This window comes from Cervus canadensis, chromosome 2 (genome assembly GCF_019320065.1).
Source record: "Cervus canadensis isolate Bull #8, Minnesota chromosome 2, ASM1932006v1, whole genome shotgun sequence".
Lineage (NCBI taxonomy): Eukaryota > Metazoa > Chordata > Mammalia > Artiodactyla > Cervidae > Cervus > Cervus canadensis.
In genome coordinates this window covers 112,692,294-112,710,900 of record NC_057387.1, presented here as the reverse complement: position 1 = coordinate 112,710,900, position 18,607 = coordinate 112,692,294, and the positions used below count along the sequence as shown (strand labels likewise).

The window sequence follows — 18,607 nt, the reverse complement described above, 5'->3', positions numbered from 1 at the left end:
CGGCTCTGAAGCTGTCTCTGCTCCGAGTGTCGGCAGCCCCTGCACCACGCGGCCACTCCGGCTGTACCCACACCCTCCGGCTGCTGGCTCAGCAGCACCACCACCCACCCAGAGCCGCGCCCGGCGGCCGCGTGCCCCGAGCGCTGGACACTGGGGGCTGGCGGGCAGTCCTGGGGCCGTGCTCCTGGGGGCCCCACGACGCGGTGGCACTGATCCGTTGTCTCCCCACTGGTGACTGCCCCCTGGGTCACCAAGGTCATGAAAACTTTCTCCTACATTTTCTTGGAAATGCTCTGTTGTCCTCCTTCATAGAGGGGGCCACCAGGCAAATGCCTTGCACTGTAGTAGGTTGGGCAGGGCAGGAAGAGAAGCTGGGTAGGGTTGGGGGGGGTTCCGGGACCCCCAGCAGTAGCCTGTCAGGCAAAGGTGGGCAGGGCTCCTGGATCCTCCCTCAGGGGAGGTGATGTGATCCGCCAGTCAGGAAGCTTTTCAGCAGAGGCCCTGGTCTGAGAGCAGCAGGGGTCTTTAGGAGCAGCGCTAAGAAGGCTGTGGGCCCAGAGGAGGTTGTGGTGGGAGAAGGGTCTTGGTTGACCACACCGGAGTCTGTGGATGGTGGCCACAAGGATGCGAAGGGAAGATTGGGGTGTCAGGACCCCCGTGAGTGGAGAGGTGGGGCGTCCAGTCTCCAGGAATAGATGCCATGATGATGTACTTGCTTGTAAAGAGGAGGACAGGGTCCATGGGCTGGGAGCTTGCATCACCTCCTGCGCTGGGGGCTGCTGGGGAGGGGGGGTCAGCAAGGAGCACCTGGGAACTGGAAGGGGGAGGAGGGGGCACGCAGGCTGGGCCTGGGGGCAGGGTCCCAAAGGGGTGGACACGGCAGCTCCCTGGTGAGCAAGGTGGCCCAGGCCTGGAGGAGGCTTGCTTGCCCGGGTTCAACGCTTGGTGGGGAGATCCCTCTTTCCCAGGGGACGGGGCCGTGCCCGCTGCAGTGGAGAAGGACTCGCCTCAGTAGAGTCAGAGGGAATGGGCCTGTTTGCCTTGGACTTGGCAGCCTTCTTGTTTAGTCACACAAACCAAACCAAATCGTGGATCGTTATCACTTGCTGGATGATGGCAGGATGTTGCTGGAAAACCCGTCTTTATAGAGAAAAACCGCACCTTGACTCCAGCTTCACTCCACCCCTGATGGTCAGCTCAGGTGTCATGGACCTGAACATAAAAACTATATTGTTAAAACTTCCAGAAGAAAATGTAGGAGAAAGTTTTCATGACCTTGGTGAAGAGGTAAGCAAGATCTTTGAACACCAAAATCATCAACTATAAACCAAAAATGTAAACTTAATCAAAACTTAATACTTTCACTCTTTGAAAGGCACCCTTAAGAAAATAAAAAGGCCAGGAACAAAATATTCACAATGAATGTGATCAACTGAGCCCTTGAACTAAAACATATAAAGAAGTCCTACAACTCAAAGAGCTTCCCTGTTGGCTCAGATGGTAAAGAATCTGCCTGCAATGCAGGAGACCCAGGTTCAATCCCTGGGTTGGGAAGATCCCCTGAAGGGAATGGCATCCCACTCCAGTATTCTTGCCTGAAAAATCCCATGGACAGAGGAGCATGGCAGGTTACAGTCCTTGGGCTCGCAAAGAGTCAGACACGACTGAGCGAGTAACACTTAACTTCACAACTCAATAACAAAAAGACAAGCACCCTACCGAAAAAATAGAGGCAAAGACATGCGCCAATACCTCACAACGAGTTTGAGCAAGCTCCAGGAGTTGGTGATGGACAGGGAAGCCTGGCGCTGCAATCCACGGGGTCACAAAGAGTTGGACACGACTGAGTGACTGAACTGATTACCTCACAAAATAAGATGCAAATGGTCACTAATTTCACAAAGATCATTTGTCACCCTGGAAATGTCACCCTGAAAGCACAGCAAGACGCCCCCTCACACACAGGGACGGCTGAAATTGAACAAACCCAGTGCCAGCTTTCCAGGTGGCTCAGCCGTAAAGAATCCACCTGCCAGGAGATGCAAGAGACGAAGGTTCGAAAAAAAAAAAAAAAAAGACGAAGGTTCGATCCCTGGGTCAGGGAGATTCCATGACCCAGTCTCCTAGGTGTTTCCCTGGGAGCAGGTGAAGTCTTCCATCCAGGCAGTGACTGTGTCCTGATGGTCAGAGCAGTTCTGCTCAATGTCTCCAGAGCATGGAAGTAGCTGAGTGTCCGCCAGCAGGTGATGATGACACGGGCACCTGCTTTCTCATCTGCTCAGCAAGGCCCAGGGCGGCGTGCCCACACCTAGAAACATCAGGCTTCGGAGAAGACGCAGAGTCTGTGCCTTGAGATGCCGTCTGCAAGCGGTCCTAGAGTCGGCGCAGCCAGTCTGTAGGGACAGGAAGCCAGGTGGCAGCGGCCAGGGCGGGGGCTGAGGCCCTTCCCGTGGGGGTGACCCTTCTCGGTGCTGCCCTGGCGTGGTTCAGAACCCCCAGCATCGGGCTTACCGGAGGAGACCGTGCTGCCCGTCATGGTAGCCGCCTGCCACGTGGGCTCCAGGGCGTCGAAATGGGCTGTGCGGTGTGTGTGTTACAAGGGTGTGTGTGTCTGTGTCTATGTGTGTGTCTGTGTCTATGTGTGTCTGTCTGTGTGTGCAGTATGTGTGTCTGTGTGTGAGTGTGAGTGTGTGCCTGTGCAGTGGTTGCGTGTGAGGGTGGGGTGAGCGTGCACGTGCCCCTGCAGCCAAGGACAGGCCTTGCACTTGCTCACACCCCCGGCCGTCCCCTCCTGGGGCATGCGTGCGCCCTGGTCCCTGTGCCGAGGGCTGGGTCCCCCAGGAGGGCTGGTGGCCGCTGCTCCTTGGGAGGCCTCGGCCTCTAGTGATAAGCCGGTTTTCCTCTGTTTTGCACAGTGTTTGGAGGCTTGGGGGAGCCTGGCTGCTGTGAAGTCTGGCTCCATCCTCGCAGGTACCGGCGGGGTCCGGCTCTGCTGGATCAGCCTGGCCGCTGCCCCGGGCCCAGGTGCCCTCTCGGACAGCATGGAGCAGGCCCGCTGGGGGCTCGGGGGCCAGCCGCCACCTGTGCTTCCCGACATGAAGGCCGGACGGGAGGGAGGGTCTGAGTACTGACGGCGTCTCAAGAGATCAACACAGAGGAGACAGTCTGCTAGATCTTACACGGAATGTACTTCTGGCTTAATTGCAAAGTCTACCATCAGAATCTAATGACAGTAGTTGTTATTACCTACGAGGTCTCATTAATCGTAATTATCCATGTTTTGAGATTACATAACACACATGCAGGCCTTTCCGAGTTTCTCATGAAGGAGAAAGTGAACTCTGTCCTTGCTTAGACCTCGGCAGTGACTGCACGGTTTGGAGCCGCCGAGGCTGCGTTCCCTGGAGGCTGTGGCCTGGAGAAGCCGGGTACAGAGACGCCCTCGGACCTCAGTGGGGTCGTGCCAGGCCGGGCTCCCGAGTGAGGCCTGGCGGTCCGACGCGGCGAGGGCGCAGCCGACATGAGCATGGCCGGCCCTCGTCCTGCAGCCCTAGCCCCTGACCTGCGTCCTGGGGGACGGTGAGGCTGCAGCCGGGCAGCAGGCCCATCCCCAGGGATCTCTGAGCACCCGCTGTGGCCCTGCCCGGGGGATCCGTGGATCTGGGCCCATGATCACCGTGTTCTTTGCACCAGTGTGCTCTCTCGAATATTTAAACATCCACCTGTAAGTGTTTAAGTGCTCACATTCTCAATTCAAATAACACCAGGTGCGTGGGGACGTGGAGTGCTGTGTATGCAAATAAATAGTCTAACAAATTCCAAATAAGTAAGTTGGCTAATTTGTTTCAAGTCATTAAGCAGATTACACCGCGTACAGACTCTTGGAATTCATTACACCTTCAGTGTTGCTAGCGAGACGCTGTACATTTGCGGACGGTCATCGCCAGCGCGGCCAGCACCCCTCTCCTGAGGCCTGACCCCACCTCGAGCCGCCTCTGGCAGCACCCTGCCCGTCATTCCATTTGGGGCTGTGTCTGCTGGCTCACAAAGGAAGCAGATTTCCCGGGATCAGCTCCCAGGGCCCAGGGTGCCGCCGACCCCTGGGGAGGGGAGATGGCTGGGGTGACTGTCCCCGGGAGGGGGCCCGTCCCCACGTGGCCCCTGCCCTCCAGGACCCAGAGGCTGCCAGCACTGGCCGCACTGGCCCCACGGGCCCCGGCCAGGTCTCAGCCGCCTCCAACAGCACCTGTGTTCCTTGCACCTGGAGCCCCTGTCTCCCTCCCCTGCGGACAGGCCCCTCGGTGGCCGGGGGTAACACCCGCCTCAGCCTGAGGACTGCCAGGCCAGGAGACACTGGGACCAAGGGGGCCAGGCAGAGCCCGGGGATTGGACCGAGCGTGCAGCCCCGCGGGCCGGCCGTCCTCAGCCCCACGGGCCCCGGGGAGGCTGCAGGCGGCCGGGCCCACGGGCTCCCCAGTGGTTTTGTACCATCGTTTTGGTCCTGCCCCGGGAGGAGGCCAGCTGCCCAGGAGGCAGCCACCAAGCCAGGCCCGTGCGTCAAGGGGAGAACCGCCCTCGTGGGCGCCTGGGGACACTCTGCCTGCACGGCTGGGGCTCCGGGTCCCCCAGGGTCACTCAGCCTCTGCCCCGCCCCCCCTTTCTCTCCAGGAAGACGCAGCACAGCTCGCTGGACCAGAGCTCCCCGCCCCAGAGCGGGGCGTCGGCCTCCTACAACCACCCGGTCCTGGGCATGTACGACGCCAAAGACGACTTCCCTCTCAGAAAGACAGGTGGGAGCGGGGCACCGCGGGGGTGGGGGCCACCCAGGGGAGGGGGGAGGGGAGAGGGCCCACCCCACCCAGGGTCCTCAGGGTGACGTCGGCCGCTCTGTCACAAGCCAGAAGGAGAAGGGTATTTAGACAGAAGCGAGGCGCCCGGGACCCCTGGACTCTGTCCAGTGGTGATGCAAGCAGGTAGTGGCTTTTAAGAAGGATCAGAGCAGCCCTGCATCTCGCACTGGGGCGCTCAGGAGGGCAGGGGACAGCGAAGTGAGCCTCTCCCCGAAGCTGCATCCCCTGAAAGCCTGGCCACCTTCCTGGTTGTGCAGGGTGGGGCTCTGCTCTCAGAGGCGGCAGGTGGAGCCCGGCCCTCATGGGAAATACTGGGCTTCATGGAGTGGGGGTGTGCGGCAGCTTCTTTCTCATAAACATGAATTTGTTTTCATTCAAAGGTCAGTTCCGGACAGAGAGGCTTAGGAACAGCTTCTCCGCCCGAGTGATGGGGTACCGGGAGCAGGGCTGGGGGCCCCTGCCGCCCCGTCCTAAGGACACACTTGGGGCCCCCCATAGGCAGTGCGCCCGAGAGCACATGGTGTCACCAGCCCCAAACAGGAGCTGGACGAGAAGGGGGCGCTTCTGCTCAGCCCCAGTGGGCTTGACCTGCATCCCGGGTGTGGGAAGGAGGGGCCACGTCCCAGTGCTGGACCCTGGTGGGCAGGGTCCCCAGAGCCCGGCCGGGTCAGAGGGCGGCGTCTGCACACATAGCTGGGATTTCGCGTAGGCTGGCAGCACTTTACTGGTGAAAGCGCGAGCGTAGCTTCTGCCCTCTGCCCTCCAGTTTGAGCGCGTGGTTGTCCCTCGTCATCTGCCGAGAAGGGCCGCGCCTCTCACCAAGAGAGCCTGCAGGCTCCACAGAAAGAGGCGTCTGTCGGGATCCAGGTCAGCTGTCCCAGGCCTGTCCTCCACGCCCTGTTCTGCAGCTGAGGCTGGGATCAGCACACCGCTGTCAGTAAAACTGGGCCCTGTGCGAGGAGAGACCCCGGGCGCCTGCCCCAGGAGGCCTGGCCGGGGGGAGTGGAACCCAGGGAGCTGGGGGGCTGGCTCTGAGCGAGTGGCTGGTGGTTCTGCAGCCCGCCTGATTTGCAGCCTTGAGCTCCATGACAGATTCCTTAGGCTCTCCTGACCTGTTTCTTTTCTGTAAAGTGGGTGTGCCGAGTGCAGAGCATTTGTGCCTGCCCTGGGTGTGGTGAGTGGTGCCCACGGCCCCTGGAGCCGCGGGTGGGGAGGACGTGCTTGTAGTGTCCATCTTCTAAAACGGCAGCCCTGGCCCATTAGGAATAGTAATGATGCCAAAGTTTCAGGGGCCGAGTCTAAGCCCCTTAGGGGAACCGAGTGCAGCGCGGTGTCCTGCGTCATTCTCAAAGCACCTACTTTCAAACACTTGCTGCTAATTCTAAATAATTTCCATCCATCTAAGCATTCAGCTCCCTGGTGGCTCAGACGGTAAAGAGTCGGTCCGCGGTCCGCAGTGCAGGAGACCTGGGTTCGATCCCTGGGTCGGGAAGACCCCCCACCCCCCCGGAGAAGGGCGTGGCACCCCATTCCAGTATTCTTGCCTGGAGAATCCCATGGATGGAGGAGCCTGGCGGGTTGCAGTCCGCGGGCTGTGAAGAGTCAGACATGACTGAGAGGCTGACATACCTGCTCAGCTAATCCCATGGTGACCCACCTTCCCTCCATCTTTATGGGCAGTTTTGGGGCGAGTGAGCCTTCAGGACACTGTGTCAGCGACTGCTGCTCCCGGGGGTCCTCTCTGGGCCCTGGGGACAGAGTCTGTGTCTGCGGGGAGCTGTGTGTCTGTTACCGACTCAGGGCTGTGGCCCCCGGGGCCGACGCTGATGCTCGGGCCTCACCAGGTCACAGGGCAGAAAGCTCGGGTCCCCGGGGCTCCTGGTACTTAGTCCAGAGGACGTGTGCTCACTCCCAAGGAGGGCCCCGAGCCCAAGCAGCGGCCGGCGCCCCTCATGTCTCCACAGTGGTTACGGAGCACGCTGGTCGGGCGCTCCCCGGGTGCCCGGCCCTGAGCTGTGCGGCAGGCAGGGGACAGGCCACCACTGTCCACGTGCTCCAGTCCTGCAGGAGGAGGGGAGCTGCAGGGTCCAGGCCCAGGGTGGACCTGTGGGTCCCGGAGGGAAGGGCCCTGGCCCGTGGAGGGCAGGGCTGGCTTTTTGCCGCAAATGAAGAGAGGACCCAGGCCCCCCCGTCGGGTTGTGCAGAAGCCCTGGCCTGATGGCTGCCTCTGGGCCTCAGAGTCCCCCTCTGCAGCCCCCAGCCCGGCGGGGCCCTCACCACCTGGGGAGGGCCTGCCTGGGCTGAGGCGGTGGGCGCTGTCGGGCGGAGAGCCAGACATCGGGGTATCTGGTCGCTGAGGCCCCGTGACATGTCGGGGAGTGTGCAGCTCGCCCTGCAGTCGTCCCCTTCCTGCTCGTCCTCGCCGTGAGTAGCACGGCGCGAGGTTACCAGGGACGCGCGTGGCACGCCTCTCTGCGGTCTGGGAAGGGCGGGTCTCCCCGCGGTCCGTGTCTGGTTCTGGTGTGGTCTGTGGCCCCGGGGGCAGCCTGCTGGCCTGGGCAGCTGTGGGCAAGGCCCGCACTGCGCACGGCTGTGCCTGGGTGTGCTTCATGTGGGTCTGGGGCGGGGCTGCAGGGAAGGCAGGGGTAGAGGCCCTGCGGCTCTCCTGCGGGACGAGGCACTGTCTTAGCTTTCCGGGCGGGGGGAAGGGGGTTGACCCCGCAGTGCCCGGCCGTGCCGGCCCCCAAGCTTCCAGCCCTTGGGGCGCTTTTGTGTGCTACTGTCGTCCCTCAACGTTGTGCTTCTTGCAAAGTGGGTGTGAATGTGTTCAGAGGGTGTTCATAAAGGCTTTGTTGTGCTTGACCAAAGAAACTTCCAGAGATGGCATGTGTGGTTAAGTATTAATACTAAGCAGTGTCTATGTGGAAAAGGGCCTCACTTCACACGTTGATGTCCGTCAAACCTGGACTCCTCTTCGCGTGACAAGTGCCCAATGAGACCTGGACTTATCTTGTCCAGATGCGCCCTGTTCATACCTGAGCTTGACGGTCACCTGAAATACTCTATTGAAATGACTGGTGTAAACACCAGTCTTAAGCACCACATAGAGTGCTTTTTTTTTAATTAAAAGATCACAAAAGGAATGCATCAGTTCAGTTCACTTTAGTCACTCATTCGTGTCCGACTCTTTGCAGCCCCATGGACTGCAGCACACCAGGCCTCCCTGTCCATCACCAGCTCCCGGAGTTTACTCAAACTCATGCCCATTGAGTCAGTGATGCCATCCAACCATCTCATCCTCTGTCATCCCCTTCTCCTCCCGCCTTCAATCTTTCCCAGCATCAGGGTCTTTTCTGATGAGTCAGTTCTTCGAATTAGGTGGCCAAGGTATTGGAGTTTCAATTCAGCATCAGTCCTTCCAGTGAATATTCAGGACTGATTTCCTTTAGGATGGACTGCTTGGATCTCCTTGCAGTCCAAGGGACTCTCAAGAGTCTTCTCCAACACCACAGTTCAATTCTTTGGCGCTCAGCTGCTTTATAGTCCCAACTCTCACATCCATACATGACTACTGGAAAAACTATAGCTTTGACTAGATGGACCTTTATTGGCAAAGTAATATCTCAGCTTTTTAATATGCTGTCTAGGTTGGTGATAACTTTTCTTCCAAGGAGCAAGTGTCTTTTAATTTCATGGCTGCAGTCACCATCTGCAGTGATTTTGGAGCCCAAGAAAATAATGTCTGTCACTGTTTCCATTGTTTCCTCACCTGTTTGCCATGGAGTGATGGGACCAGATGCCATGATCTTAGTTTTCTGAATGTTGAGTTTTAAGCCAACGTATTCTCTCTCCTCTTTCACTTTCATCAAGAGGCTCTTTAGTTCTTCACTTTCTGCCATAAGGATGGTGTCATCTGCATATCTGAGGTTATTGTATTTCTCCTGGCAATCTTGATTCTAGCTTGTGCTTCATCTAGCCCAGCATTTCTCATGATGTACTCTGCATATAAGTTAAATAATCAGGGTGACAATATATAGCCTTGACGTACCCCTTTCCCAATTTGGAACCAGTCTCTTTTTCCATGTCCGGTTCTAACTGTTGCTTCCTGACCTGCATACAGATTTCTCAGGAGGGAGATCAGGTGGTCTGGTATTCCCATCTCTTTAAGAATTTTCCACAGTTTGTTGTGATCCACACAGTCAAAGGCTTTGGCATAGTCAATAAAGCAGAAGTAGATGTTTTTCTGGAACTCTCTTGCTTTTTTGATGATCTGACAGATGTTGGCAATTTGATCTCTGGTTCCTCTGCTTTTTCTAAATCCAGCTTGAACATCTGGAAGTTCTCAGTTCACGTACTGTTGAAGCCTGGCTTGGAGAACTTTGAACATTGCTCTGCTGGCGTGTGAGATGAGTGTAATTGTGCAGTAGTTTGAACGTTCTTTGGCATTGCTTTTCTTTGGGATTGGAATGAAAACTGACCTTTTCCAGTCCTGTGGCCACTGCTGAGTTTTTCAAATTTGCTGGCATATTGAGTGCAGCACTTTCACAGCATCATCTTTTAGGATCTGAAATAGCTCAACTGGATTTCCATGACCTCCACTAACTTTGTTCATAGTGATGCTTCCTAAGGCCCACTTGACTTTGCATTCCAGGATGTCTGGCTCTAGGTAAGTGATCACACCATCGAGATTATCTGGGTCGTGAAGATCTTTTTTGTACAGTTCTCAGTGTTCTTGCCACCTCTTCTTAATACCTTCTACTTCTGTTAGATTCATACTATTTCTGTCCTTTATTCTGCCCGTGTTTGCATGAAATGTTTCCTTGGTGTCTCTAATTTTCTTGAAGAGATCTCTAGTCTTTCCCATTCTGTTGTTTTCCTCTATTTCTTTGCACTGATCACTGAGGAAGACTTTCTTATCTCTCCTTGCTATTCTTTGGAACTCTGCATTTAATGGGTATATCTTTCTCTTTTCACCTTTGCCTTTCACGTCTTTTCTCAGTTTATTTATAAGGCCTCCTCAGGCAACCATTTTGCCTTTTTGCATTTATTTTCCTAGGGGATGGTCTTGATCCCTGCTTCCTATACAGTGTCATGAACCTCTGTCCATAGTTCTTCAGGCACTCTATCAGATCTAATCCCTTCAATCTATTTGTCACTTCCACTGTATAATCATAAGGGATTTGATTTAGGAGATACCTGAATGATCTAGCGGTTTCCTCTACTTTCTTCCATTTAAGTCTGAATTCCAACAAATTAAAACATAAGTCAGATGCACGCATCCTGCGTGTGACCTCCGGAAACAGCTCCTGTGTCTGGTTTGGTGCCTACAGCAGACGTGCTCTATGCCTGCGTGTGGCGTGTGTGTGTGTGTCTGTGTGGGTGATGCGCGTGGACCGTCTCTTTGTCAACAAAACACCTGCTTTGCACTTTGGCCGTAACTTCACTCTTCAGTTACTGTGATATCTGGGGTCCCACTCCATTTCAACACATAAAGTCAACACCTTTCCTATATCATCTCAATTTACAAGTATTGTAGCAGTGGTAATGTTTTCTAGCTTTTCGTTCTGCCCTCACATATGGGGGCCTGTAGTCACTCTTTCTGCAGATTCGACTCCTGAGTTAAACAGACTGTGCAAAGCCTTAAAAGCCCAGCTTGCTGTACCCCACTCTCCACTCGTGAGAGGCCTTCGTCCGCCTTCACTCACGCGATGCCTCCGCGGGTCACCTCAGCCAGCCTGATGGGTGCCGAAGCTGTGACCTCTCTGCTGTTTCAAAGAGCAGTTCCGTCCCCATCAGACGTGTCTGTTACGTCCCATCGTCCCTGCTGGGGAGTAAGCTGAGCTCCACGTTGCAGAACCGCTGGGCCTGGTTCCCGCGGCCCAGTGTGGCCCGTGCCCCTGAGCCAGGAGGCGTGCGTGCTGGCCAGGCTGTGTCTTTCTTGTGCTCCCCCTGTGCCCAGCATCTGCAGGCACGCAGGGATGGTCCCTAATGTCGCTGTTTAGTGGCAGCTCCCCCATACGCTTTTCTCTCGGCCGTTTTTCCTCTGGTTGCTTTATATGTTAATATCCCTCCTGCGTCTGTCACGTATGCTACGAAAAGTTGTATTCCAGCCTGTCCTTTGTCTTTCTAGAAAAGAAGAAAAGTCGCTTAGTCGTGTCTGACTCTTTGTGACCCCGTGGACTATACAGTCCAGGGGATTCTCCAGGCCAGAATACTGGAGTGGGTAGCCGTTCCCTTCTCCAGGGGATCTTCCCAACCCAGGGATCGAATTCAGGTCTCCCACATTGAGGGCAGATTCTTTACCAGCTGAGCCACAAGGGAAGCCCTTGTCTTTCTAGAGTTCTCTTTTTATTGTTATCAGAGTAAGTAAATGTCCATAAATCACAGAGCCCCACCAGGCTCCCTCCAGGAACGGCTGGCCCCGCCCGGCCCGGCCCTGTGTCCTGACGACAAAGCTCAGAAAGTGCACAGAAACCGCCCGTGACCTTGATTGCATTTGTATGATTTCCCTTTATCCTGAAGTTGATCATTTGTCTCATTTGCTTAGTTTTCTGTCTGCCTGTGTTTTTTAAAGTGAGGTATAGTTGATGTACAATATTAAACAGCTTTCAAGTGGACAATTTTTTAAAGTTCTATTCCATTTATACTTATTATAAAATATCAGCTGTGCTCCGGGTGTCTCCCCGTCCCTGCTTTTAATTCAGCCCCACGGTTTGGCTCTGCTCCGGCCCCTGACTGCCCTTCACAGCCTCCTGGGGAGGCCCGGCCTCTTCCCTGGACCCCACCTGCTCCTGTGTCTGGGCTCCTCCTCCGTCTGGGCTCTGCAGCTCCTCCGAGCTTTCTGAGAAGCTGTGTGTGGAACTTGACTATCTGGAGTCCTTGCCTGCCGGCAGGTGCCTTTACCCTAGCTCCCGAGTGATGGATAGCGTGGCTAGGTCTAGAGTCACCTTCCTTCAGGGCTTTCAGGCCCTTATCTTACCCTGCAAGTGACCAGAACCCAACCCTGCTCACAAGGCTGACCCTTGGGCCCCGAAGCTCTGAGACCTTCCAGGACGCCCCCGTCAGGACCAGGCAGTGTTGCTCCCAGAGAGACTAACCTCATTGATGCCGACAGGGACCCCCCCACACGGGGGCGGGGGCCACACGCTGCCCCCCTCAGGGGCTGCACTGTCCTGGGTGTCAGGCAGATTCCTCACCAGGACAGACACGTGGTTGTAGAAACTTCATGCAGGTTCAGCTGACATCTTGTGGGGAGAGGGGTTGTGTCTGTTAATCTGGCGGGGCGAGTTGGGCTTCTTTTTTTCTTTTTTAATAATGGTAAAGTAAGAAGCTCAGTGTAGAAATAGAAATAAGTGAAATGTGAAGCTCCAGTTCTCTCAAAAATGCAAAAATAGAATTAAATATTAAAAAACACAGAAGCAGGTCCTCTTGCCAGCAGGGACGGCCGTTCCGTTACCGGGTCCTTTCCCCCTTTTGACACGAACGTCCTGCCAGGGAACCGGGCCGCGCAGACAGATGCTGCAGACAGAGGGCGTCTCCCCGGGACCGGGGCCTCCGGAGCAGGCTGTGCGTCTGGAGAGGCTGCCCCCTTGCTCGCACCTCACTTCTCTGGGAAGCGTCCTTCAGGCGGGCTGCTCCTCCCTCCTCCTCCCAGGACCCGTCTTTACCTCCCAGAGCCCCCCAGGGTCACGCCACTGCTGGGACCCCTGGCCCTGCCCCCAGGCTCTTAGAGGACAGAGTCACAGCAGCGTGAGATGTACGCACGGCCTCGTTCTTATAACCCCAGCCAGCTTACCTCCGACTCCAAGGGGAAGTCTGATCCTGTTGCTTGTTGCTCTAGAGAGGGTAAACTTCCTGTTCCAGAAAGATTAAAATCAGCAGGGCTGCTGATTACAAACAAAAACAAGAGGTAAAAGAAACTCACCAGTTTGCAGATCCACAAGTAGCGGAAGCTTGAATGAACTCATAAAGCATCTGAAGGCAGAAGTCTGGTGGTGAGCTCACCGCCACCGCGGGCTCTCGAGCTGCCGGCCTGCGGGGCTGAGACTCGGGTGTCCTGAGGCCACGAGGAGGGCCCCGCTGGGTGAGGCTACCCCCTTCCCAAGGCAGCCACGCCGACATGGGACTGGACTGGTCCAGGGTGTGGTCTGGGCTCCGGGTGCAGAGGCCCGACCACTGCGGGTTTGCAGAGGGCTCCATTCGCACAAGCAGGTCTGTTACCAAAAGCAACCCCAGCACCTGTGCCCCGGGGGTCAGGTGACACGCAGAGGGTGGGTCTCACCTGCAGGCAGGTGGCTAACCCTTTCATCGGGTGGGTTGGCCCTAGCACCTCTCAGCGGCTGGGATCCGAGCCGGCAGCCGGCTCCTGGGCCGTCACACATGGGGGAATTTTTGATTTGCAGGTGAGCAAGGACGTGCGTAATATAGAGGTCGTGGTAAACCGCCCCCTAGTCACCTTGACCCCAGTTGTGTCTGCCTGCGGGTAATGACATCTCCTTTTCCTGCAGCTTCTGAACCCAACCTGAAATTACGCTCCAGGCTAAAGCAGAAAGTGGCTGAGAGACGCAGCAGCCCCCTGCTACGCAGGAAAGATGGGCCAGTGGTCACGGCTCTGAAAAAGCGTCCCCTGGATGTCACAGGTACTTGAGTTTAAACCCGTCGCCGGCCTGCCTATCTCTGAGAGGCCATCCTGCACACTCTCCCTGTAGTAGGGAAACCTGCATCCCTCTGCATCATCCCCCACCCCAGTCCCGAGGGCGGTGCCAGCCCCCTCTTGAGTCCAAGGGCCCCAGGTGGCCTCTAGCAGGGCGCTCAGAGCCCTGTCCCTGGGCAGCTTGTCTGCCCCCAGCCTGGACCCGCAGGGCATCTGAGAGCAGTCAGGCTCCCTGACATCCCGGGAGACAGTCAGGGATTCTAAGTGGAGGGTTCTCTGAAGCTGGGGTGTTTAACGGCTCCCGCCCTGTTGGTGAGCCCAGGGCTCCTACCTGCCCCTGCCCATTGGGAAGGAGGCGGGAACTTGGGAGTCTCTGCGCCCAGGTCCACGCGCTGCTCTCGGCTCCCACCTAGTGGCCGGCGTGCGGAAGCACACCCGCTGGGTCGAGGCCCTTCCCGGTGGTCCCGAGGACACAGCCCACTTCCTGGGGCTGTGCTGTCGGGAGGGCACCCCGCCTCCGGAGGGCGCACCCCTCGCGCAGAGGGCGCACAGCCCCGTGCCTGGAATCACAGGACACAGGGGTTGCCTCGGTGGCCTGGAAACAGGCGGGGAGGGCCCGTGTGCACCAAGGACAGGGTTTGATGGAGACCTGCGGCTCTCGGGGCCGCCCCTCAGGAAGGAGGGGTTCCTGTGCGCCGTGGGAGGGGCCAGCCCTCCACGCTGGCTACCCGCACCCTCGGTCCGAGCTCAGAGTCTGGGGTGAGCTGAACGCTCTCAGCCCTGCCCTGTGGCCGGGGTGAAGCCCCTGGTCCCGGGCCTGCCTGAAGCCGGGTCTGAGGCTGCGGGCCTGGGGCGCCGTGGTTCTGGTAGAGAGACCAGGCCCCTCTCACTGTGGGTTCCGTGCAGACTCGGGCCTCTCCAGATTCAGAGTGCATGTGTTCCCCCCGCACCAGGGCTTCCTCTCCTCGGGGGGCAGCCGCCCCCACCAGTCAGGCCCGGCCACTTCTGTCCTGGTGCTGGCTCTGGCCTTCTTGCCCTCAGCCTGTGAGGTCAGGACCAGGCTGGGCGCTGCAATGATGAGCCGCGGCCTCGCCTCCCAGCAGCTTCCTCTCTGACTCCAGAGACCAGGGCGCCCCACGGGGGCCGGGAACACGCGGCCTGCGGCACCTGCTGGGTGCTGGGCAGCATCACCCAGAGAGAGTGCTTTGAGGGACGTGAGCAGGGCGGGCGGCGGGAGCCCCCTGGGCCAGGGGCAGCTCGAGGGATGGGCACCGGCGGCACGGAGATGGGGGGTGGGTTTCCGGTCCAGCACAACCCCCCCGGCGGCTGGTGGGGAGGATGCTCTGAGCAGAGCTGGCTTTCCACAACACGGGAAAAGAAGGAGCTCTGGGCGGAGGGGGGCCCCTCCCCTGGGGTCTCGAGCAGGAGGGGTCCGCGGCGTCCCAGACGGGAGGCAGGGAGGGACAGGGTGAGGGCGTGGCCAGCGGCGGCCCTCAGAGGCTCCTGAGCCGAGTCGGGGGCGTGGCCACGTCACACCGCCTGTGCCCAGCCCCTAATCAGAGCTGCGCCCGGCGGCGAGTGGACAGGAGAAGCAGCCGCCGCTCCGACCCTGTCCAGGGAAATGCTGTTAACCTCTGAGCGTGTTTCCTTCCACTCCTTTCTGGGCGGGTCTGGCACATATCCTGTGCACACTCAATTCCTTTTTCACTCGATATTAGTCACAACACTCCTGCACCTTTAATAATATTCCATCATGTCGATGCAAATGATACCACGGTGATTATGCATTCGTATTTACTTTCTTAGACCAGATTCCTTGAAATAGAGTGAAAAAGTAGTCAAAACACCGTTGAGCTGAAGATGGGTGAAAAACTGGAGAGATCACCTATAATTTTTATTGCCCCCAAAAGTTGTCCCGGTTTCCCACACACTCTGGAGGGTTTATCTGCTGACGATGCTGGGGCGGGCCCGTTTAAAGGAGGGCGGGAGGGGAGGCTCTGTGCAGCCGGGGGCAGGCTGACAGCAGGGGGATGCCCGTGGTGGGGTGGGGCGGGGCAGCCAGCCCTGTCTTCACACGTGACACGTAACACCTGCCAGCCCAGGTGGCCCTCCCAGCTGCCCCCGTTGAGGGAGGCACGTGTGCACATGACTTAACCTGGTGGAGACCAGGCTCTGGATCCGGTGGGTGAGGAACCAGGGCCTGGGTTCACCGCCAGTGACGGGGGGAAGAGGGGGTCCAGGGGGGCCTCGAGTGGACAGAGCCACTTGCTGCCAGGGTGTTCCCAGGGGGACAGCTGCTCGGTGGAGAGGACTCGAGTGCTCATGGTCCTCTGGGTGGAGGGAGTCATGCATGTACCCTTGGGTTCGGGTCTCCTCCATGAGAGCTGGGCCTGCGGGAGTGGGCACTGCCATCCGCATGGCACCCTCAGCCTCTTCATGTTGCCCCAAGTTCAGCCGGAACCAAGTCTGAGAGTCCTCCAGGCCCCACTGGCAGCTCCACGGGCTCATGCTCCTGGGCCAGGCCTCAGTTAGGGGCGTGGAGAAGATGTGCCCTGGAAGATGCCTGTTGGGCCCCTTTGGGGTCCAGCCTCGGGAGATGGACCAGGTTTCCCCTCCGCGTGCCTGCAAGTCCAGGTCGGGGTAGAGTGTTAAGTCATCAGAGGTCCCATGGTCAGTGGGCGCTTGTGGCAGGCAGTGAAGTGAAAGTGCAAGTCTCTCAGTCGTGTCCGACCCCGTGCGATCCCATGGACTATACAGTCCGTGGAATTCTCGAGGCCGGAATACTGGAGTGGGTAGCCTTTCCCTTCTCCAAGGGATCTTCCCAACCCAGGGATCGAACCCAGGTCTCCCGCATTGTGGGCGGACTCTTTACCAGCTGAGCCACAAGAGAAGCCCAAGAATACTGGAGTGGGTAGCCTATCCCTTCTGTAGCAGATCTTCCCGACCCAGGAATCAAACGAGGGTCTCCTGCGTTGCAGGCAGATTCTTTACCATCTGAGCTATCAGGGAAGCAGGCACTCGGGAGGGAAAGGCAGACAGCTCGGGCTGGTTCCCTCTGAGAGGCTGTACCCAGAGGTGCCAGTGTTCGACACCATCCAGCCAGATGAGGACGCAGAAACGCAAGACACACCCTCCTGTTACCACAGAGAGTCACAGGGGCTTCTCGTCGCGTGTTTGCACACGCAGCAGTAGGGGCTCCTTTGGCAGTGAGGGCGGGGGCACCCGGGTGGGACACGCTCCCTCCAGAGCCCCGGCCCCGGTGGGCGAGGTGGGGCCACACAGGCCATCACAGCTGCCTGGAGACCGTCTGGGGCGCGTTGTCAGATAGCCTGATCAATCACAGAGGCCACCAGCTGAGCTTTTCCCAGGATGTCTGAAAAACTCAAGGATTGGCTCAAAGCAGACGTTGACAGCAGAGGCTCTGTGCGTGAGCACAGCGCACTTGACCTTCCCCTGTTCACAGGCGTTTGGCCTCTGTGCTTTGTCGTCTCTTGCTGTTACAACATTAACGATTATTCAGGGCTTGTTTCTCTGGTGTTTATGATTATTTACAAAAGAGGAATAATATTGACAGTGTGTACTCAGCTCAGAAGGCTTCAGGGGTGCGTCTGTTCCAGGGGACACAGGTTTGTGAAAGTCGCAAGTCAACAGCACAGCCGGGAGCAGGGAATTAGCTCCGGGGCCCCTGTGTGCGGACCGTGGTCGCGTCCTTTCCGCCGTCGGCCAGCTCAGAGCAGAGGGCCACCACAGCGGGAGGCCAGCCCAGCTCACACCTCGGGGTCCTTGCCGGGATCCGGGTCAGGCTCACGAGTGTCTCTCCCTCCTAGACTCAGCATGCAGCAGCGCCCCGGGCTCCGCGCCCAGCTCGCCCAACAACAGCTCCGGGAACGTGAGCACGGAGAACGGGATCGCGCCCGCCGTCCCCAGCATCCCGGCCGAGGTCAGTGTGCGGCGCGCTCGTCCACAGGGTGGTGTCCAGCCACCCTTCCGTCTTGACTGTCGGGGCAGCATCTCCGAGGCACCTCAGACTACGGGGGGCAGTGCCCGTCACCTCTGCCGGCCAGACCCCAGCTGTGCTGCAGGTGGAGAGGCAGCTCCTGGAGAACCCTCCTGGGGGCTGCTCGGGCCAGGTGCTCAGGGTTGGCTGCAGGCCACGCCCTTGGCCAGACCTGGGTCAGGGTGATGTTCCGAAACCTTCACTCCCTGCTTTCATTTTCCTCCTTATTCACTTTGCTCCCCCGGCTCATGCCACAGGTGTCTGGAGCTCCTGCCTTGTGCAAGCCCTGTGGCCCCGCTCAGGGCCTGTCTCCTCTCGACTGGGGTGGGCGGGTGCTGGCGGGAAGGGGAGCCAGTTGCACACCCCATTTCCTGGGACGGAGCCGGCTGAGCCGTGTGCTTCCTACTTGAATGGTCCTCCTGACTGCGAGGTTCTTGTGAGGTATTTTTTTTTTAAGTTCCTTCCAACTTACAGGAGGCTGTCATTTCTCAAACACGGTAATTTGTTCTCTTCCTTAAATGTTTAGAAATGAGTCCTGCCCCTCCAGAGGGCTGACAGGTTTTGGTTGGAGCACACAGGCCCACGTGTCCATTTTCAGTTTTTAGACACTTAAGATAAAAAGCAGATTTTTAAAAACTGAGATGATTTTACACTGCTACCTCTAGCTTGCTAATCCCCCTTTATTCTTTTCCTTGTACATCTATTTTATTACCTGTGCATTTCAGCCTCCCTGTTTAAGGACTTGTTTAGATTAAGAGTTTTAACAATCCTTCTCTGGGAGGCCGAGGTCATAGCTGAGATCTACCTGTTATCAGCCTTAGAACTTGGCCTAGAAATTGCTTCCTGGAACGAGCTGTAAAGGCTGCATGTGGCTTGTCAGTCTTGCTCACAGATCCTGGTTTTATTTCAATGGGCAGTTATGCCCCTAATGGTTTCTACTGTAGAGACGCCTTATTTGAGTGGATGCCAGTTTAAGTTGCATGTTAATTTTTACAAATTGCATTTTCATGTAAATTAAGCTACTGGAAATTAATAGAAGATGTCAAAGGATTTGCAAGAAACAAAGATTGCAGTTCGCGCATTTTATGTTAGATACGGTAATCACAG

The 18,607-nt window shown here is 57.4% G+C and overlaps 1 protein-coding gene across 1 annotated transcript in view; it reads left to right on the top strand.

The window, feature by feature from the left end:
• The window catches only part of HDAC4 (histone deacetylase 4), a 179,001-nt gene that overhangs the window by 87,947 nt on the left and 72,447 nt on the right, over nt 1–18,607 (top strand). The window contains exons 6-8 of the mRNA XM_043462161.1: nt 4,669–4,790; nt 13,358–13,489; nt 17,331–17,443. Coding sequence (XP_043318096.1) covers nt 4,669–4,790; nt 13,358–13,489; nt 17,331–17,443 — 367 coding nt within the window. The remainder of the gene's footprint in view (nt 1–4,668; nt 4,791–13,357; nt 13,490–17,330; nt 17,444–18,607) is intronic.